Genomic DNA, 23,131 nt, shown 5'->3' on the forward strand with positions numbered 1-23,131 from the left:
TGCTACCAGACGATGTCAAAAAATTAGCTTACGAGCTTGCCATTCGATACAAGATAGACAATATTCCAGCATCTTGGAAAAGAGACGGAAAGGCTGGCAAAGATTGGTTTACTGGTTTTATGAAGCGCAACCCATCCTTGTCTATTCGAAGTCCTGAGGCGACCAGCTTAAGCAGAGCAACATCCTTTAACCGTACCAATGTTCATTCATTTTTCGAAAAATATCAAGAAGTGCTTCAAAGATACAATTTTCCTCCGAATAGAATTTGGAATGTAGACGAGACTGGAGTCACGACGGTACAAAAACCCAAGAAAGTGGTAGCTCAACGAGGTTCCAAGCAGGTAGGGGCAGTCACATCTGCAGAACGGGGTACTCTAGTGACAGTTGCGGCAGCGGCAAATGCTATTGGTAATTTCCTACCATGTATGTTCATTTTTCCGCGGATCAGATATAGTGATTTATTCGTCCAAAATGGGCCACCCGGGTCTGTGGGTGTAGGAAATAGTTCCGGTTGGATGACTGAAAAAGAATTCTCTATATTTATTGACCACTTTCTAAAACATGTTAAAACATCAGAGCATGAGCCAGTTTTATTGCTGTTAGATAATCATCATTCTCATGTTAATGTCCTCCACACGCATCGTCACCAAAGCAAAAAACAACCACATCATTCTTTTGTCTTTCCCTCCACATTGTTCCCATAACCTTCAACCGCTAGATGTTGGTGTGTATGGACCATTTAAAAATTATATTAGCCGGCAGCAAACAAACTGGATGATTAATCATTCTGGGAAGACCATGACGATCTATGATCTCCCTGGAATTGTGAAAGAAGCATTTCCTCTGGCATTCACTCAAAACAATATCATCAACTCATTTAAAAAAGCTGGCATTTGGCCGTGCAATGAAGATGTCTTTCAAGACTGTGACTTTCAACCATCATTTGTTACTGATCGTCCCGATCCAAATATTGCTTCGATGGAAAACCAGGGATCACTTCAGCCTCGAAATAGTTCTGTCAATCCGGAAGAAGTATCACTTAATTTAGAATTTTCAATCCAAAATGAAATTATGAATAACATGCCTGATATTGACCTAAGTATTTCAGAGGTTATTAATCAAATATCACACGTTCCAACAAATGAGCCAGGATCATCAAATGAACCAGGACCGTCAAATAAAAAGCAAACAGAAAAATTTAACGTAGAAACAATAAGACCATTTCCAAAAGCACCTCCACGTGTCGAATCCAAACGCAAGCGTTCAAGGAAATCAACGATACTCACTGATACTCCCGAAAAATTGGCCTTAGAGGAGGAAGCAGAATTAAAATCATCAAAAAAGATAAAAACTAGTCTGTCTGAAACTAAAAATAAGGGTAAAGGCAAAGGAAAGGGGAAAGGTAAAGGTAAAGTAACCCGGAGAGTAGAAGTAGAAAAGGTTAAGAAGCATATTCTACAGGATGTTAGTGAAGAAGATAACTGCTTCTGTTTAGTTTGCGCCGAGTCTTACAATAAAGACACATCTGGACTTGACTGGATACAATGTATTTTATGCAAAGGATGGGCTCATGTCACCTGTATTAGAGGTGATACCAGAAAATACATATGCCTCAACTGTTACTCAGATGATGAGAAATCATATTCTGATTAATTATTGCCTGATATGGAGTACCTATCTCCTGTCTAGTTTTAAGTACAAATTACATTAAGATTGATTGAACTAGTTACCTTTTTAATAAATCTAAAGACTGTCTGATACTAAGAAGTACTAGCACTGTGATAATTGTTTATAAATACAAAGGAGATTTAATACTGTATTGTTTAATTATTATTTTTTTTATATATGTAACTCATTGAGATTTTTTAAGACTGTTGATACTATAAGTTTATGTGATTTAAATCTAAGTAATCTTAATTATTAAGTTCAAACTATTTAAGCAAATGTTTGTAGGCTAAAAAACACTCTAATGATTGTTGATTAGTGCAGATTTATAACAATACTATTTTTTCTATCTCGTTAAGAAACTTAAAGACTGTTGAACCTAAAAAGTTTATGTTACTTTAAAACATTAAGTTTAAATAGTGTGTTAATTTTTTTAGGCTTAAATACATTTAATATGTACCAATAATTGTTACTAAGTGTTGATTTAAAAGAATTTACTATATTCTTTCAGTTCCTATCATAAAACTTACTGATTTGTTAAACATATAAAACATTAAAACATATAAGATAATAAAACATTTTCATTATGAATTGTGAGTGACATTTTATTTAAGTATTAGATAAAATTTTAATCTCTGTTAATAATTGCCCCTTACGTTAATACTTACCCCAGCTCTGTTAATATTTGCCCCAGATGCGGGGTGTGTATTAACAAATGACTTTTTTGGTTTTTATGGCTCTCTTTCTGAAACCACTTACTAACCTGATGCTTTTTGTTACTAATATCATAGCTGAATAACCCAAGCACGTTTTCAATAAAAAATAAAACGAAATAGTTGATTATCAATGAAAATATAAACCATAATACAAAATTTGTTAGTACCAGCCCCGCCCTCCCCTACCGGTTCAAGTACACTACTAGTTACACTGGTTCGGTTTCAAGAGTGACCGAACCAGTGTAACTACACAAGGGACATAACATCTTAGTTCCCAAGGATGGTGTCGCATTGGCGATGTAAGGAATGGTTAACATTTCAAACAGCGCCAATGTCAACCACCTAACATCAGGCCTTCCATTTGCCCCTCCATACTTGTCTGTACCATAAAACGGTTAGCTAGTCGATCAATAAAAGGAATATCTCCAGGATCTGTAATACAAAAATCGTACCTTTCGTTTGTGTTGCGAACGACAATCCTCCCATCGGGCAACATGCACCTATTGACCGCGGGTTTCTGAGCTGTCTGTAACAAGAGACATTGGACAAACAATACAGTGGACTCCCGGTAATCCGGCCCCTGTTATCCGACATTATTATTGAATATTTTTTTGTCAATTTTCGCTAATACACGATCGAGCGGGTTACAACTTGTACGCGCCACCACCATAAGGGCGCATTTTCATTCGTCGATAAGGCCCGCATTCGGGGTGCGGGAGATTTCTGTAACGCATGCCATAGGGCCCGCAAAGAGTTTATCGTTTTCGCTGGTCGTCAGATTTCTATAACGCATATATAAATATCAATATATGAATGCGGATATCACCCGCACACGTTTAATCGACCGAGTTATCGACCAGTGGATTTCATTGGTTGTTAGCTCGCATGCGGGTACTCCCCGCAATCGGGCTAACTACCGACTTATCGACCAATGAAAATGCGCCTTAACGGTCTCGACGTGTTTTTGACTTGATTCTGAATGATAAAAAGTCGGTTATCGTCTCATTTCGAATAGCTCCAGCCGTAAACGTGCAGAGAAATAAAAAGCATTGCAATTTATTACATTGTTACAATTTAATAAAGAATTTATTTCATAGGGGGGTTTTAGGTAGTGCTGTATAATCCAACAAATTCGATAGTCCGACATTGCCCTGCAAAACGCATTACGGATTTGGGGGGGGGGGGGTTCGGTTGTGTGTTATAAGTATTATATTAAATTGAAAGATCAAAATTTTCTTTATGATCTGTAAAACTGTGAACACTCACGTTCTTCCCTATACGGTTGAGCAGCAGCATCCTCTGCTTGCATTGTATCTGAGCCTCCTGGAGCTTCAGATGTTTCAGCTTCAACTCCTCAATCTCCAGCACCAGATTCGTGTCGAGACCGTCGTCCAAAAGACCCTGTGAAGAGATACAAAAAGTTTCGGAGTAGGCATGCGTCCGATATAATGAAACTGGTCTAAAATCGGATGTCGTCGATTCGATGTTGACGAGTAACCGTTTTAAGCGCATCTAAAAAACTATGAATATCGTTTTGGTACGTCAAAGCATTCAAAGTACGATGACATGAAACTCATGAAATATTCGCCCTGTCTCTTTTTAACTTAACAGTAACCCGTCCGTGAGAAAGAGACGAAGCGAATGTTAAGCCAATTTCGATATCGCATTCGTTTCATCTCTTTCCCACATATCGTAGAATGTGAAGTTAAACAAAGACGGGGCGACATCTGAAATCGGATGTCAACAACGATATTTAATTCAAATATGACGCCCGATAAACCACTCCGAGGTCCCGGGTCGTCATTAAAAGTAAGCCGCAATTTACCTTTCATTCATTCGATCAACTAAATAAAATACGGAACCCTTCATGGTCGAGTCCGACTCGCACTTGGCCGCTTTTTTATTTCATGTTATATCAATAGTCATCACTGCTCATAGACATTGGTGCTTTAAGAATTATTAACCATTCCTTACATCACCAATGCACCACCAACGATGGGAACTAACATGTTATGTCCCTTGTGCCTGTAGTTACACTGGCTAATTCACCCTTCAAACCGGAACACAAAAATACTAATAATATCTCAGGAGTGGTCGGTACCCAGACAAACTTTCACACAGAGATGAATTTTCAATGATCAGTGATCACTTACCGACATCAATCAGAACGGTCTGTACATCTATTTAAAAAAAAAAAATACTAAAAGTTAAGTTTAGAGAACTAACCAGGTCATCATCAATTACGATATCATCATCGTTATTATTTTCACCATTTGACACCTCCTCCAGCTTCCTGTAACAACAGATAAAAATTAATTAAAAAAAAAAAAAAAAAACTGATTTCAATTTACTATTATTACAAACAACTATTATTTAATTTTTGTTTCTATACACAATATATTTTTTTTCATTGAATGGTCTATTTGCTGTCGACCAGAGTGGCCTCTACAGCGTCACCGGACAGGTTACATACTAAATATACTGTATTAAATATTTAAAAATGAATTGCCGCATGTTAAAAATATCATCATGTTCAATTATAAAAACTAAAGAGCCATGATGGCCCAGTGATTACAAGACATGAATGTTAAAAAATGATTGCAAGTTTGATTTTGTATTCATAATTCATCTCATGCTCAACGACGAGAGGCAACCTGTATCTGGTGGATGAGAATTTATCATGTGTACACCAAACTACACAGAAGCAGAGCGGAATAAGCTCCAAACATTAAAACATGTATTGTGCGTCCATAACATAGAATATTTTGAAATGTATGAGCTCCTTCAAATACAGGATACAATATCGAGCATATTAAACATTGACTGAGCTGGATTTAAACAAAAATAAATTTTACATAGCAGAACTTCATTTATTAACACGAGAACTACAAAAGATAAATGATTTTTACACAGGAACGTTCAACGTTATATAATATTGAAATAAAGTACAAATCTTAAAGATATTTAAGACTGTTCACACGTTGCATATATTTTTTAATATGATGTATGTAATATAATTATCAGACTGTAATATTTGACTTTCTTACAATACTCGGTGTCAATAATCTAATTGATCTTGCAAAATTGTACATCTACCGCTTGGTACTAGCCTATTTGTATAAAGTACATTATTGATCACTTGTAAAAAGAACTATATAATACTTTTATATTGAAGCACTTGTACATACAAGAAAAACATTTAATTATTTTGACCAGGATCCTACGTGGGCCTACGCACGCAAATGAAAAGACATTTATTTATAATTCCTTATAACACACTTTTTTAAGGTCGTGCAAGTTTGTATGGAAGTAGATTTAAATCTAAAAACATAGTGACTTCTGTCAAAGACAGTCCATGTATATTTTTCGTTGTGACTTTATTTTTTATTATTATTTTATTAGAAGAGTATATAAACGTCATAAAGAGTAATCGTAAATCTGTTTCTACATTTAAATCCAATACGGGTTACGGCAAAATTGTACCATTTGACTACATACAAATTTAACTGATTGGATTTAAATTTTACTTGTAATTACGAAAATTAATTAGACCTTCTGTAGTTGCAACAAAAATGTATGCGTTTTGTAAATATTAACATAAAATATTCTCGAATTACAAAATTAACTTATACCCGCCATATTTAATATTACGAATATGATAATTACAAAATTTTTAAAGTAATATCTACTTCGGTATTAATGATTTTAAACTTACGTATGTGCTTTACGTTTTTAAAAAATCATAGCTATTTAGATCTTTCATTACCAATAATGTGTTTTTATAAAAAAAAGTACTCACGCCGAAGTTTTTACTTCTTGCATAGAAGCAAAGTATTTGTTGAGAAGCATAACGAAGGCAAAACTATTAACGATTAACTTTAAACGCAATTTTATTTTGGCAGAAAACGATTTTGTTCACTTATATCAATCACTAAACTATATCAAAAACACAAACTTTTCAAAACGTAGAACATGAACAACTTAAACTCTTTAAAATTTTAAAGTAAGCAAAACTTGTTAATTTACAGCGCTTTAAGCGCTTCTACGCTATATAATCAATGGACGGTTATCACGAATAAGTGTACAAAGCAAAGCGCTGTAAGCGTGTTATGAGTAAAATATTGCATTATGATTGGTCGATTTTTTGATAATGATAGTATGAAAAGTTCGTTATAGGTCCGTAATAATTATTTATTTAAGCTCAGTTTCCGTGATGTTTATGTAATTTTGTTGTTGGTAGGAAACACAATGTATAGAGTACACTACGTGAAAAATGCAAATATAATTCTATCATTAATTAATTATTAAAATAAATTGAAATGTTTTAATAAATAAATACTTACACGTCTTCGTGGCTACCATCGCATTTTACCTCAAAAACATATTTTTTTTTGTTTTGTTGTTATTGTATTAAATGCTTTTATGCCGGAGCCAAATATTTATCTCCAAATAATTATAGTTGCTTTAGCAAAAATTACTGAACTAAATTTTAGTCTATTGAAAATATATAAATAATAAATTCACATTATGTACTGATATTTATCAAATTGTTTGTTAAAAATGTATGCTTTCATTTATTTTACAATTCAGTGACATTCTAACCATGAGAGTTGCAATTTATTTCTGTAAACACTACGTAAACGAACAGAAAGCCTACTGTGGAATGCATTCATGCAACTTTTGTATAATTTGTTTTTAAGTATTGCTGGTGGTATTCTCGGTGGTAGGGCTTTGTGCAAGCCCGTCTGGGTAGGTACCACCGACTCATCAGATATTCTACCGCCAAATAACAGAACTCTGTATTGTTGTGTTCCGGTTAGAAGGGTGAGTGAGCCAGTGTAATCACAGGCACAAGGGACATAACATCTTAGTTCCCAAGGTTGGTGGCGCATAGGTGATGTAAGGAATGGTTAATATTTCTTACAGCGCCTTTGTCTATGGGCGGTGGTGACCACTTAACATCAGGTGGCCCATATGCTCGTCCACCAACCAATGCCATAAAAAAAAAAAGCATTGGTCCAATAAAGTATAAATAAATAAATATGGTGAAAAAGTAATGTATTCCCATATTATTTTTGAGCAAAAAAAGTTATGGGAACCAAGCTAAATGCTTCAAACATCATGTTATTTCTACAAAACTACATCGTTAACCGAATAAATACTTTACTTAACCGAATTATGAAGTCTTTGTGTACCGAAATCATTGATTTAAATTACGACTAAATACATTTTTTTTTTAAATTATCTATTTTTAAAATAACCTATCAACATTGAGAAGCAATGCCGCTTTTAGGGACGATTTTGAAATGACTGACCGCAACGATGGCTCTAAATCGAATCAAATTTGTTCAAGTAAACTTTACAATGAAGCGTTTTTGAATCGTCGATATTTAAATACTACCGGATGAAACTTCTTCTAGGGGGTTAAATGGGGGATGATGAAAATATAACCGATTTTCGTCATTACTAATTTGAAAAATACAAGAAACAGTATTTATAGGAATCTTTTAATGAGTTAAAGGCAGTTAATTAAAGCGTTTAAAAAATGTACCACCCTATAGAATGAAATTGGGGAATTACCGCCAATTTTAATGTTAGAATTACGGAAATCTAAAGAATGTAATGGAATTTTAAGGCATTGTTTGTGGATAAATAGTTGTAACGTCGTTATTTGAATATTAAAAAATTCTAAGACGGTAAATTAGTGGCGAAAGTTTGTATTTGACATTTGTAATCTATGTATTTATTCTTCAACAGATTAAAAATTTAATACTTATCCTGAAGTATTATCAATAATGGTAATTAATTTATTATTGTTATATTAAAATGACACATTTTTAAATCAGTGTTTTAATTGTTAAAATTTAGTCAATTATCAAAACCCGCTCATTTCAAGTTGTTCCAACGTTTCCGGTGAGGTATCCCATCGGGATCACGTTCTTAATCTAGTCAGCTAGCAACACTGAATACTTTCAACAGTTTTATGAACAAGTGCGGAAAATTTAACTGCTATTCATAAGCTTGGAACTTATATCGGATGAGATGTTTAAAAAAAATATCCGCCATCTTGGGTGTACCGTCACACGGGATTTAGAATGACGTCACACAGTTAACCATGCATTGTCATCCATACTGAACTTGTATACAAAATGTCAGCTCAACCGGTTAAGGATATCTGCTACATTATTTATTTTCAAGCTGTAGAAGTCCGTCATATTGAATTAAGAGTGAGGTCACATTATTTTTCGAGTTATTTTTAGCAAGCGCTTAATACCCATATTGCAGGAGTGCATTAAAAATAATTATACCACCATCTTGAGTATGCCGCCATTTTGGATTTAGGACGACGTCACACAATTAACCATGCATTGTCATCCAAGAACGTGTATAAAAAAAATCAGCTCGATCCGTTAAAGATATCTTCTAAATTGAGTTGCAAGATTTCACCCGAACATTCTTAAATTGCAAGTTAATTAAAAGCTCGTAAATAAACAACGCTACTTCAGTGCGGCTTGGTAGATACCTAAGTGCATCAGAAATTCATTCGTCCCATGAAATGTAATAAAAATTTGTTTTTTTTTTTCATTTGACACATGTCACAAAAGGCAATCCGGTGTCGCAATTCAAAAGTCTTTCGACAGTTTATAAACGTTTGTCTATACTTTAAAAAATCTTAATTTTCAATTTTTTTCCAGATTTTAAGATTATGATATTCAATTATATACTTTAATAAAAAGATCAAAGACCGAGAAGTCAATAAATATAGATACATCTTACACACTTTATTTATCTTAAACCATTTACAAATTTTAAGAAAGAATTCGCGTATATCATGGTTAACTTTAAAACGGCTTTGAAAACGAATCGGTATTATAATTCATTAGTAAACGTTTTAATGATTTTTTGTTTAAACATGGCAGCACATATTTAATTTTTTTATATGGCAAGACATTAACAGACATTATCAAAATGGCGACGCATTCAAAGCTTCTTGAAGAGCGCTGCTGACGCCTGCGCAACGGGCACACTTCCCACCTATCCAATGGACGCCTAATGCACGCATACGTGGAAATATAGAACTTACAACATTTTATATCACTTCTATTCTTCTAGAAAATCTTAATGCAAACTTATCGTTTCACTTTATTTTTCAAATGGCAACACTTACTAATGTGTATTACATTTAAGTCGTAAGAGTTTTAATCTAGAAACTTCTGGACTTCAGTAAATTACAAATACAAAGGCTTAAAACTAATCTAATTACTTCATTTGATGAATATAAAAAATTATATATGAACTCCTCATTTTGTTCAACTAAAAATATAACCGGGATCAAGAACAAAATGGCGGCGCTTGAATATCGAAGTGCGCGTCTTACGCCTGCGCATCGGACTCGACTGACCTCGCGCATGTGGAACTAACGCGCTTCCTTCGCGTGAACTTAGTACTTAAACATTCTAGAAAAAAATCGTATAACAAAATTCTCTAACTGTATTAAAATTTACCTCCCAACCAAACCAACTGATTTAAGTTTTTTGTTTTATAAAACGGCAACACTAGTTCCCTTTTAAATGGCCACACTAGCGTTACGAAGAATTCGCAAAAAAAGCAAAACCTAATTAACAATGGGCGTTGTTGACAACACAGTCCACTTGAACTTAAACATTCGTCCTCCATTTTGGCCAACTACACAACGTAACATCGATCAAATGTACAACAAAATGGCGGCGCGTCTTCATAGAAACACGCACCTAACGCCTGCGCATCAGGCTCAATTAACGCTTTGACATAGTTGTTTTATATAGAAGGAAAACTCATAAAGAGCACTTTTCAAACTATAACAATACTTAGTATCGGTTTTTCGTTCTACAAGATGGCAACACCGATTTTTAGTAACATGACTTACACAGGCGAACGGTAAGTTGTAACGTTGCAACTGATGAATATATAAGTTTTGAACCATTTACAATTCTACTATCTTGACATATAATATCTTTATATGATAAGACATTCAATCTTACCCTTAAACCCAAGCAGCATAATAAATTACTTAGATGTTGCCACTTGAAAATTATGAATGGCTAAGAATAATTCCTAAAATTATAAAATATTGACAACAATGCATTTCAATTTGACATCTAATAATAGGTTAATTCTACTTCAACGTCACATTTATATTGGCTATAGGGTAGGGCGGAGCTTGTCCAGGGAAAACGCCCCGGGCGACGGCGCCGCGCGCTTGCGCATCGCACACACGAACAAAACAAACGACAGAAAAATCAATCGAAACGCACACAGCAACATTGGAAGACTAATAACATTAAGTCTAAGTACTAATTTAATACCAACTCCCACGTAGGGTCGGACTAGGGTGGAGTCGGTTCAGCCCGGGCAATTGTCCTAAGACTACGCGCTTGCGCAACGCGACTTAAAAATAAAACCAAAAAGATAAAACTAAATTGAAACCTATTTTTAAATAATCATTCCAAATTTGAATTCAAAAATAAGACTCCAAACAATATCTGTTATTATTTAAAAAATAAAGCGCAGATAAAAAATACGATCGACAAAACGTCAAACACTCCGTTCGAAACGGTAAATAAAACATCTGTACACCATCACTTACCTTCGAAGCAGACAGCTCGCGTACATATAGACATAGTACTGTATTCAATAACGCATCAGTAACATAAAACGCGATGCGTCCCCTTCGACGTCCGAGTGATGAATGAGGGCGAATGCAACGGTAAATCTCCGCAGGCGGTAATTCGATGTACTAAATCAATAAACAGAACTCTAGTGCACATGACAGGAATCCTAGGCAACTATATCGATTCAGGTGCGAGATGGAAGGGGCAGGCGGGGGTTGAGCTTTACCGGGAAAAAAGGTGGGGTGTTTTATTGAAATATCATTTTCTAGAATCGTCTCTGATCTCGTATCAGATCGAGTTTTTGTTAAATACTATCTGACCCCACAGACGCAATCCTTTAAGTATAAATATTTAACTTGTATAAGAACAATAAAAGATTTAAAAAAAAAAAAAAACTTATTTACATATATAAAAGCGAAATACGACTCGCTGATTAATCACGATATCTCAGAAACTACAACACCTACAGCTTGAAATTTGGCAGGTAGGTTCCTTATATGGTGTAGACATCCCCGCTAAGAATACGAATTTCACGAAACTCCGCGGGGGAAAATGGTGGTTTATTATTAATTAATCCGCAGGTTCAGCTAGTACGTCATAAAAGGTCTTTCAGTTTTCTGAAAATTCCCATTTGCATTTTTCCTTCCTTCCATTTAGGTTCCTTATATGGTGTAGACATCCCCGCTAAGAATACGAATTTCACGAAACTCCGCGGGGGAAAATGGTGGTTTATTATTAATTAATCCGCAGGTTCAGCTAGTACGTCATAAAAGGTCTTTCAGTTTTCTGAAAATTCCCATTTGCATTTTTCATTCCGTAAGAACCTTCTACGAATGATTAGAAAACTTATAAAAATAAGATGGCGTGACAATGAGAATTTGGGATTCATTTTTATACAAAAAAAATATATCAGATAAAATCGAAACGTTTTGTTCAGATACATACCAAACGAATGCAGGGCTTTGTGCAAGACCGTCTGGGTAGGTACCACCCATTACCGTCTTTACCATTGGGCACGTGCCAAGGCCCCCCCCCATCCTGAGATCGCCCCGAGGAACCAACAATTTGTGCTCATGTATATTTTCGAAATTGTCATATTTCTAAGAAATAACTAACATAGTTATCAAAAGGCTAGTGACGATATTAAAAGTTGATAGACGTGCTCTTCATGATAAAAATTGATATACGACAAACATAAGATTGTGCAACCAATCAGATTCCTACGAATTTACGAAAATTACCGCACCGTTTATTTGAAACTATACTTAAGGCTGGTTATGAGCAAATTATTTCTACATGGTAGTAATAACCGAAATGGCCTCAAATTCATGGGTGCCCAAGGGCCGCAGCATAGCTTAAGAGGGCTCTGGTAGCACCCACTCATCAGATATTCTACCGCCAAATAACAGTACTCAGTATTGTTGTGTTCCGATTTGAAGGTTGAGCCAGTGTAAGTTCCCAGGGTTGGTTGCGCATTGGCGATGTAAGGAATGGTTAATATTTCTTACAGCGCCTCTGTCTATGGACGGTGGTGATCACTTACCATCAGGTGGCCCGAATACTCGTCCGCCAAACTATGCCACTGAACCGAATTTGATGAAATTTAGTAAACCGGAAGCTTGAACTCCAAGTTAGGACGTAGGCTAGTCGCGCCATTCATCATTTTGATTCTAGCGTCCAGCAATTCTTAGTATTGTTGTGTTACTGTAAAGGGCGAGAGGCACGAGGGTCAAATCCAAAATCAAGATGGTACATAGATAATGTCAGAAATGATTACATTAACAGCGTGTAAATTTCCCACTGCTGGGCTAAGGCCTCCTCTCCCTTGGAGGAGAAAGTATGGAGCATATTCCACCACGCTGCTCCAATGCGGGTTGCTGGAATACACATGTGGCAGAATTTCGTTGAAATAAGACACATGCAGGTTTCCTCGCGATGTTTTTCTTCACCGCCGAGCACGAGATGAATTATAAACACAAATTAAGCACATGAAAATTCATTCGTGCCTGCCTGGGTTTGAACCCGAAATCATCAGTTAAGATGCACGTGTTCTAACCACTGGGCCTTCACGGCTCTTGAGAAGAAATGATTATTACTTCTTAAAGTACCAGTGTTTATGGGCAATGCTGAGTTTTAACGTACGATGTAAGATCTGTTTCCAAATTTAATATATTACATTTTAAATATCGGCTCGCTGTGTTTTATTTCCCGCGCTTTGACATGTGTCACTCGAGATGACAGATGGATATTTAACCACACAGATAATATATATTTCTTGGCGGTTATTTTCGGTTGAATCTTTCTTTGAAATTCCGAACCGGTGGTAGCTTTACTTTAAATAGTTTGATAAATAACGATTCAAAATTACTTGTAAAAGCCTACTTGAATAAAGTATATTTTGATTTCATATAAAATATTATTCTAATACTAATAAATATGTTATTTCAGAACTGTGTACAATCTATGTCAATAAAAGAAAATGTAAAAAAAGAAAAAAATACAAATTAACGATAATAATACAAATTAATAAATGCATCGTTACATAAACGGCAACAGAGTAACATCCATCCCAGTAAGAGCGATTTATTGATTTTAGATTTGTAACATCCACCCCTTGGACCACCCACCTGCACCACCGACCACCCCGTTTCTGTCTGGCCTTTGAGCTATATTAATAACTACACCTCGAAATCAACAGGGGGTTGATATTCATCCCTCGTATGTAAATCAACCGTTAGTTAAAAGAACGTACCAGAATTTAAATTAAACAAATACCGATTCGAAGACTATCTCTACATATAAAATAAAGTCTCAACCCGCCGTCTGTACGCTTAGATCTTTTAAACTACGCAACGGATTTTGATGCGGTTTTAATTAATGAAATTAATTATAGAAGAGAAATTACGAAAATTTCAACTTTACTAGCCCGAAGAAAAACAAGGATTTATAAGACTTTTATTGTGCCCGTGTGAAACCGGGACGAATATCTAGTATTTATATAATATTCAAAATCTTTTAGCGCGTTACGGTTTGCACGGTGCAATTTAATAATAAATAAAATGATACTATATAAATATAAGTGATATTTTGTGAATTCAATTTACTTCGACCTCTGAATTGCCAGGCTATAAAAAAATAAATATTTCAATAATATAATTGTTGTATTTATTAATGTGTAGTAACACAGAAAAATATAATCTATATACGAATGAATAAAAACGAAAAAAATGTTTCTAAAATCAAATAAAATGAAATCATGATTTATTAATTAATTTTGTTTTGTCTGCTGATTTTGACAAGTCTTTCATTGGTAAATAGCTAATATTTTAAGTAGCAACACATTAACTTTAAATCCCAAAAAAAAACAGTTCTACAAAAAAAAAGCAAAACAAATTTTGTAATAATTATAATTTTTTTTAGGCCATAACTTACTGGCCGCCGCTCGAAGGCACAAAATTAATTCTTTTCCCTTATTAACAATTATTTATTGAAATATTTTCTACACTCTGAAAAAAAAACATCATATTCACAATAGGCGACTAATTTGGTTGAACGTTATGGCATTTTTTAATTTACCTTTATGTTTTCACAGAATCTTCTAGAATGTTCCACAAAAAAAAAAAAACTAACTTCGATAAGTGTCTCATCCCATAATATTTGCATATATCCCATATATGTAAATATTATGATCCTCTGCCCAAAGGATGCCTGGAAGAGATCGCTGCTCAGCGATAAGGCCGCCTGTTGCACCTCATTTGCATGAGACCTCTTTTGCGTAGCAAAATTGTAATTTTTAGTTTTAAGTTCGGGTGCAATAAAGACTTAATAAATAAATAAATTACTCAAATAAAACGAATACCATAGACTATTTTAGGTCTCGACAAATGTCTAATCTTGTCTAATTTATTAATGTCTTTGCTCGTTACACTGTCAAGTCCTGACTACAAAATCAACACAAAACTTCGCATACACGTTTTCAGAGGCATCTAAAGCTAAGCACGAAAACGGTAAAGGTATGTAAAAACTGAAGGCCTCACCTGCTGTACCGGCTCTTGCTGCTGACGCTCCCGTCGTCACGATAGTTCATCGAACTCCTCTGGTTGTTGCTGCTTCTCTGGTTTTGCGGTTCTTGATAAGTTTTCTGTTTAATATTAAATATGTTTTTGCTCAGAATGTTTTATTAATTAAAATTAAAAAAGGAGGAGGTATTATACAAGATTTTTATCCTCTCGAAAAATTGGTACCAACTGACGGCAAACTCTAGCACCGCGCACGCTCATTGATCGAATCAATCGAATTGCGGGCTTCCCCGGTTTCAACATCCGGACGGAAGTTTGTAACGGTTCACGAAATTGCAAATTTCAGGAAAGCGAGAGAAAATATGTCACATATCAAAAGTTAGATTTAACAAAATTGTGAAGTCTGAACAAAAGGCTTAAGCGCTGAATACACGAGTTGACATTTTACGCCTCAAATACGACACGTAGATTGAGTAACGCTTAAGAAGTTTAAAAGATCCAAGCGTACAGACAGCGGGAACATACTTTGATTGATACTGTGTAGATATACTTAATGACGAGAAAACAAAGTCGTTTTCAATACTAATCGTAAAATCTTCGAAATTTTAGACTTCAACGACTGAGACTGAGACTCCAAGAGTTCATTTCCGCGCCATTGGTCACCGAGTTTAGACGCATACGCAACATGTCTGTCAATATTTCCAGCAAGGAGGTTACGATTCAACGTCAAACCTCCTCGGGTGACGTTAATTTAAACACTGACTAGTGTGGCATACAAACAAAATCCGTGGCATTTGCCTCAGGATCATTCCACTAACACTAGTGTATCCGCGGCTTAAATGTTTAACACTCAACATGTCAACCTATAAGCTTATCTTACATCACCAATTACTAAAAGCGGATACGCCCCCCCTCTCCCCGTCTGTCTGAACGCAATAAACTCAAAACCTACCGCACCGAATCTGCTATGATTTTCTCCATAGGACGGAGTGATTAACGAAGGTTTTGATATGCAACTCGTGAAGGTTTTGGGTAAATTTGCTGATATATGATAAGAATTATTGAAAATATCGAAAAGACTTACTGACATCGCGTAATCCAATAGTTTTAAGCACAACGGTATTGATGGATATATAGAACCTTATTACATCCATGCAAAGCAGAATAATGTTGCTACTTAAAAAAATACTGGCGAAACTCAATGGAACTTTTATTTTATAGCAGTGGTACATACCTTATGAGCTACGTTGATATTCAACTGGAGAGGGTCAGTCTTATTCAATTTCATCATGGCCAACTTAGCTTCACTGTAACAATTATCAATATATTATTAAATGTCCGAGATGACCCAGTGGTTCAAACCCAGGCATGAATATTCCTAATGATACTAATGAATTTTCATGTGCTTAATTTGTGTTTACAATTCACCTCGTGCTCGGCGATGAAAAAAAACATCGCGAGTGTACCTGCACAGGTCTATTTTCAACGAAATTCTGCCAAATGTGTATTCCACCAACCCGCATTGGAGCAGCATGGTAGTATATGCTCCATACCTTCTCCTCAAAGGGAGAGGAGGCCTTAGCCCAGCAGTGGGAAATTTACAGGCTGTTAATATTATGTATGTAATGCTATAATGTATTAAATGTTCAATAATTTAATATAAACTGCTGAAAATCGATCATATCTAAAAAAATGGCTTATTTAAAGTAATATGGCGATTGTATATTTTCATTGATATGGGAGATAGATTGGCCAGGACGAGCAGGCGATCATACCCCTTACAAGAAAACCCCAAACCTTAACCGCACCCGGGAAACAAATAAGATCCAAAACAAAATAAATTTCTCGTTGGACCAATTAAGTGGAAGTAGCATGTGGGTAACACATTTATTGGGTGAGCTGGCTGAAGATTAGGACATCGTGATATTTGATGAAGAAATGCCATATGGGGTGACATCTTGAAACACTAGAGCAGTCTGTAGATGAAGATATATTCGATGAAAAGGGGACATCACGTATTAAAACTCTTGGTAAGTTAACCAGACGAAGCTAATATGATCTTGCATAATAAAGGGACGTTCCACGTAAGTCCAATGTACTACTACAAGGGACATATTTTATTTCCCAAGGTTGCTGTCATATTGGTTATATAATGGTTCCGGTCTATTATTAATCTTGGAGCTAGTGACGGGGTGTTCCAGATGTTTTTTAACAAAGTAGGAGTACTCAATTACGTCACAATATATTTACAACAATGTTATGTTATGTATATGATAATAATTGTACGTACACGAGACGCAAGGATAAGCTTATAACGCCAAGTTTCCGACTCCGCAAAGTCGATAAACCCTCCCTGGGACGACGTATCGAGGTAAGCTAAGTAAATATATATAAAAGGAATTCATAAACAATCCACTCACCTCGGTGTTTCATACCAGATCAGCGCATATCTCTTAGATGGATCGTTGCTGAGAAAAATTTTGAGACAATTCCCGTATTTCGAGAACAGATTCCGTAGACCCTCCTGTTTCAGTGTCTTCGGTATATTCGTTACGTACAACTTGCAATGATCTAGCTGTACGCCGCCATCTGTACTGAGATTGGAGAGAAAACATTTTGGGTTAGTATTTAAATAACATCAGCAAATAATAGACTGTATAGTTTATTAGAAAGAGCACGTAGAGCTTTCTTTTAAGCAAAATACTTGTTGATTAATCACAAAACATTTCCTCAGTCTATTCAAATTTGCTGTCGAAACACTTGGCCCTTGGAGTAATGGTGCAAAAACCTTCATCAAAAGTATAACACCTCGCCTTATTGCCTCCACTGGTGACAGGAGGGCTGGTTCGTCTTTAGCCCAGAGGATCGGAATTGCGATTCAACGGGGAAATGCTGCTAGCATTCTTGCCACCATTCCACGCGGTCAAGTTTTATACAGTAACTATTTTTAATTCATATTTGTATATATTTAAGTACTTAATGTTATCAATTCTTATGTTAATAAATTTGAACTAGAAGGAATAACGATAAAAAAAACCTTAGATTTACGTATTCCATGCGATTCGCTAATAACTCAGCTATATTGTGCACTACTAAGAGTTTACGATTAATATATCTTTATTTATAATACACACTGTTACACTTAACTACTTATATCCAGTTTAATTTCATCCAAAGTTCCGATAACTGTTTATTTAACGTTCAAAATGCCACTTCTTTGCAAATCCATAATTAATGTCATAGATTTTTATGAATTAGATGTAATTTTATAGAAATAAGATTGAACTCCAAGCAATTCTTCGGATCACTGCCTGATTTCTACCAAAGTGCCACAGGCCAAGCTGCCGCCACCAACGGTAAGCAAACGTCGCATTTGGCACTATAAGTCGGCAGATTGGAACGGTTTGCGCGATTACTATGCGTCAGTCCCTTGGAAGGAGCGTTGCTTCAGTGAGAATGACCCGACAGCTAGCGCCGCTGCTATTGCTGGTGAGATCCTGTTGGGGATGGAATACTACATTCCTAACTCAGACCTCGCCAGTAAGGGTACGCGTAACCGTTGGTTCACTCGCGAATGTGCCGATGCTGTGTCTTCTAAGCAGGCGGCATATCGCGCGTGGATCAATGGCTGCGTTAGTGGGGCATCTAACATTGACTCACTGAAAGCAACCTACAATAAAACTTCCAAGTCTTGTAGGAGGGCATACACAAGAGCGGATGCACAGCGCATTGCGCGGTTTGGCCATGACCTTATTTCACATCCTAGAGGCTCCCGTAGCTTCTGGCGTCTGACCAAATCTGTGCAAAGCAATTTCTGCCAACCTTCGCTGCCACCGCTCAGGTATCCGGACGGATCGCTAGCTCACAGTCCGCAGGAGAAAGCTGATCTTCTGGCAAAACTCTTTGCGGATAATTCCGTAATCAATGATTGTAGTGCGCTGCCACCAACAATTCCTTCATGTGGCTACACGATGCCTGACATCAAAATCAGGCAACATGATGTACGTGCAGAGCTACAATCACTTGATGTGCGGAAAGCTGGCGGTCCCGATGGAATACCAGCCATAGTACTGATGAAGTGTGCAGCGGAGCTGTCTCCTGTGTTAACGCGCCTGTTCCAGCTGTCTCTTTCTACAGGATGTGTGCCGGATTCTTGGAGGGAAGCTAATGTGCAAGCGGTTCCCAAAAAAGGGGATCGATCTGACCCGGCAAATTATCGGCCAATAGCTATCACCTCAGTTCTTTGTAAGGTGATGGAACGGATCTTAAACAACCAACTGATCCATTACCTAGAAGATCACTGTCTAATTAATGATCGTCAGTACGGGTTTCGACCAAAACGGTCCACAGGTGATCTTCTAGCGTACGTAACACACCTCTGGGGTGAAGCTATCGATAAGCGTGGAGAGTCGTTGGCCGTCAGCCTCGATATCTCCAAGGCTTTCGACAGAGTCTGGCACAGAAGTCTTCTCTCCAAGCTGCCGGCATACGGTCTGCCGGTTCAGCTCTGCACCTGGATTGCTAGCTTCCTACACAAGCGCAGCCTTCGCGTTCTAGTTGATGGTTGCGCTTCAAAATTCCATGTAGTGAATGCTGGAGTCCCCCAGGGGTCTGTGATATCCCCCACGCTCTTTCTTCTGCATATCAATGTTATGCTCTCTCTCGGGAACATACATTGCTATGCAGATGACAGTACAGTGCACGGGGGATACCACGGACGCGCAGCGGCTGGACGGGCGGAAACTGAGGAGAGATGGAGGGATCTTGTTGTTGAACTCGATAGGACGTTAGGACTTATCGCCAAATGGGGCTCTGACAATCTTGTTGAGTTTAGCGCCAAGAAAACACAGGTGTGCGCTCTCACAGCGAAAAAGTCACCATTTTCCCCTCCTCCTTCCCTCTGTGGCACTACGCTGGAGATACATAGCAAAGTCGCCATACTGGGAATCGACGTTCGGTGCGACCTCAATCCAAAGGATCACATCGAGGCTGTTATAAAAACAGCCTCACGTAAACTCGGAGTCCTGAACAAGGTGCGGCGTTTTTTCACGCCTGCTCAACTGCTCCTGCTGTATAAAACACAGGTACGGTCCTGCGTTGAATATTGCTTGCACCTCTGGGATGGCTCCGCTAAGTACCTACTGGAGGCCTTGGATCGGTTGCAGCGACGTGCGGTTCGCATTATTGGCGATGTAAAGGTCACCAACACCCTCGAGCCTTTACAATTGCGTCGAGAGATAGCGGCACTCAGCGCTTTCTATCGAATGTGTCACGGCGAGTGCTCAGAGGAACTATTCTCCCTTATTCCTGCTTCCCCTTTCCTTCACAAGTCCACGCGTGCTGGTTCTCGATGTCACCGCCTAACTGTGACATCAATTCCATCGCGTACAAAGAAATTTGGCAACTCTTTTCTTTGTCGCACTTCCAAAACATGGAATTCTTTACCAGCGCACGTATTCCCCTCCTCTTATGACCTGGGTTCCTTCAAACGAGGCGTGAAGAGGCATCTTGCGGGCCGGCAAGGCGGGGGCGGCTAGAGCAGATCACCTTTCCCAACTGCACTAGCCGTCGTCGCGTTTGGACTCTACTACCACTTACCATCAGGTGGAGCAGAGTCATTTGCCCTCCCGGGCTATAAAAAAAAAAAAACCTAAGACATATCTGAACGTAGACTTGAAACCATACGACCTGTTTGATTTAATGAAGTTATGGATTCTTTCGCATTATCGTCTATTTTTGACTTGACTTAGTTGGGGCTCCCTTGAATCCACAAGGGCCTGGGCTGAAGCCCAAAAAGCCACTACTACTACTTAACTACCTTTTTATTTAAATTACTTACTTGGTATCATCATCGTGGTATTGCGGTGCATATGTCGAGTTTTCATATTCTTCTCTCATTGGATCCCAGTCCTGGGAATGGTTCTGACTTCGATTTCGTTGATACATTTCTAAACAAACGATAAAATATTTTAAAGTAAATAGTACCCTTTATTACCCAAATTAAGATAATACGCGAAGTTGACTATATGGACTTGACACCTAATTGGGGGTTTAGCGAGCTTGCCGTTTCTTCTCGGTAGAATCTATTTTCCGAACCGGATTCGAAGGTGCTTTTATGAGCCTATTTGAGTAAAGAATATTTTGATGTTTTGATTAGTTTTATTTTTTTTGTAATTTACATACCTACATATACCTACTGTGCGCGCAATGACAATCTTAAAAACTTTTTTTTTTTTTTAATTAATTGCGTGCTTTATCTTGTCCTTACAATCCTGAGCTAAATTAAAAATGTAAAGTATATCATTCATCAGAAAGTTAATTAATAAACAATTAATCTCGCATTTAAAATTTTCGATTAGGCTGTATGCGTGTTTTCCCAAGCTCACTTAAATTAAAAAGTAAACAAAACAGCTTATTCAAAAAATTCTATTCGATTTGTCTTCTGGCTTCTAAAATTTTATCATATTTCTGGACGTCTGCGTTAAACTTAAACTTTGCCCTAATATGAGATTTCCGTTTATAAGTGATGTTATTTTTTCTCTATTCTTCTGACAATTTAAAGAAAAATTCCTGTGTGACAATCAACGCAGTTATATACGCTTAATGAAAATGTATTTTGTTACATATGAAGAAATAAAGAGAAAATCTGTTAATAAACAGAGAATTAAGGACTTAACTATCAACAATAAGGTGCCTATAATGGACCTTAGAGGGTACTCCCAAACAACAGTAGTTTATATTTATACATAGTAAGAAAAGTTAAATTTATTTCTGTTCATATCAGGGTTCGAAAAAATCCGATTTTTTTATATATATCTGATATATATCCAGGCTAAGAAAACGAAGCGAATATCATAAAAATGTGATAGGAATTCGTAAAATAATACAAGTGTCGAAGTACCACATTTTTTATTAAAAAAAGTAACAAAGGAATTAGTCTCTATCTATTTGAGAAATAAATTTTTAATGAAAACTTAAAAAAAAAAGTACCTTTTATTATTATATCTTCATTTGTTTGTGAGATAAATCAACTAATTTTATTTTAATATTAATTTGTAATCGACTAATCATTAAAAGTAATAATTCCGAGTCAGGCATTAAGTATAGATCTATGAGTGTTGTTCAGAAGATGGAAAAAAAACAATTGATATATATCGTGATTATATATCATGATATATATCCGCGAACCCTGATTCATATACAATACATGTACTTAATTAGTTTGACAAAAAAAAAAACAGGCCCGCTGAGTTTCTTTCGCCGGTTCTTCTCAGGTCAGGGCGGTTCCTTTTCCGAACCGGTGGTAGTGTTTAATTTGACTATCAATAAGTAAGTGTAATGCTTCTATATTGAGTAAAGGAATTTTAGTTTAAAGGATAATTTTCAAAACTGACCTAGTCAATATATATTATATTTTCAAATTAAACATACTTCATGTTTAATTTGGAAATATATTGTCAATATAAATTAAAGAAGATATTCTCTGTATCTACTTTAAATCTATCTCTTTATTTAACAGTTAAGATATATCACACACACACACACACACACACACACACACACGCACACACACACACACACACACACACACACACACACACACACACACACACACACACACACACACATACGCACACACACACACACACATACGCACACACACATATACACAAGCGTGCGCGCACACACACACACAAACAAAACACACATTCATTCTCCCTTTCCTTCATTGTTTTTAATTCTTTATGTATAATTTGGTTACGTTCTCATATTTATAACTTAGCTTTAAGAAGTAAATAATGGAAGAGCACACTGGTTCGTTGTGGCACAGGCTTTTGCTTATCACAAGAACCAGGGAACTCATTTTAATCTGTGAATCATTTTTTATGAATAAAGCATGTTATTATTATTATTATTTGGATTAAAAAACCAAATAAAGAATTAGATACCTTTTTTCCATGAAGCCTGACCAACTTAATGGTTTCCTTACTAGCCTGGTAGCTTAATCTTGACCAAAGAATTAATTTATTATTAAAAATTTCATGACATACATATTTGAATCACAGAACCGAAGATGCTG

The 23,131-nt window shown here is 36.5% G+C and overlaps 1 protein-coding gene across 4 annotated transcripts in view; it reads right to left on the minus strand.

Annotated features, from left to right (window-relative positions):
* LOC125075261 overlaps positions 1-23,131 on the minus strand; it is a 48,904-nt gene that overhangs the window by 23,101 nt on the left and 2,672 nt on the right. For 3 of the 4 annotated variants that reach the window (XM_047686961.1, XM_047686960.1, XM_047686958.1), the window contains exons 2-8: positions 20,891-20,999; positions 17,472-17,645; positions 16,286-16,358; positions 15,070-15,173; positions 4,608-4,674; positions 3,648-3,782; positions 2,834-2,907 (exon numbers count right to left, since the gene is read on the minus strand). In XM_047686961.1, the coding sequence (XP_047542917.1) occupies positions 2,834-2,907; positions 3,648-3,782; positions 4,608-4,674; positions 15,070-15,173; positions 16,286-16,358; positions 17,472-17,645; positions 20,891-20,997 (734 nt within the window). In that variant the 5' untranslated portion in view covers positions 20,998-20,999. Of the gene's footprint in view, positions 1-2,833; positions 2,908-3,647; positions 3,783-4,607; positions 4,675-6,180; positions 6,307-15,069; positions 15,174-16,285; positions 16,359-17,471; positions 17,646-20,890; positions 21,000-23,131 lie in introns of those variants that run through there. The other variant, XM_047686959.1, reaches the window with a different exon arrangement.

The sequence above is a fragment of the Vanessa atalanta genome, chromosome 30, assembly GCF_905147765.1.
Source record: "Vanessa atalanta chromosome 30, ilVanAtal1.2, whole genome shotgun sequence".
NCBI lineage: Eukaryota > Metazoa > Arthropoda > Insecta > Lepidoptera > Nymphalidae > Vanessa > Vanessa atalanta.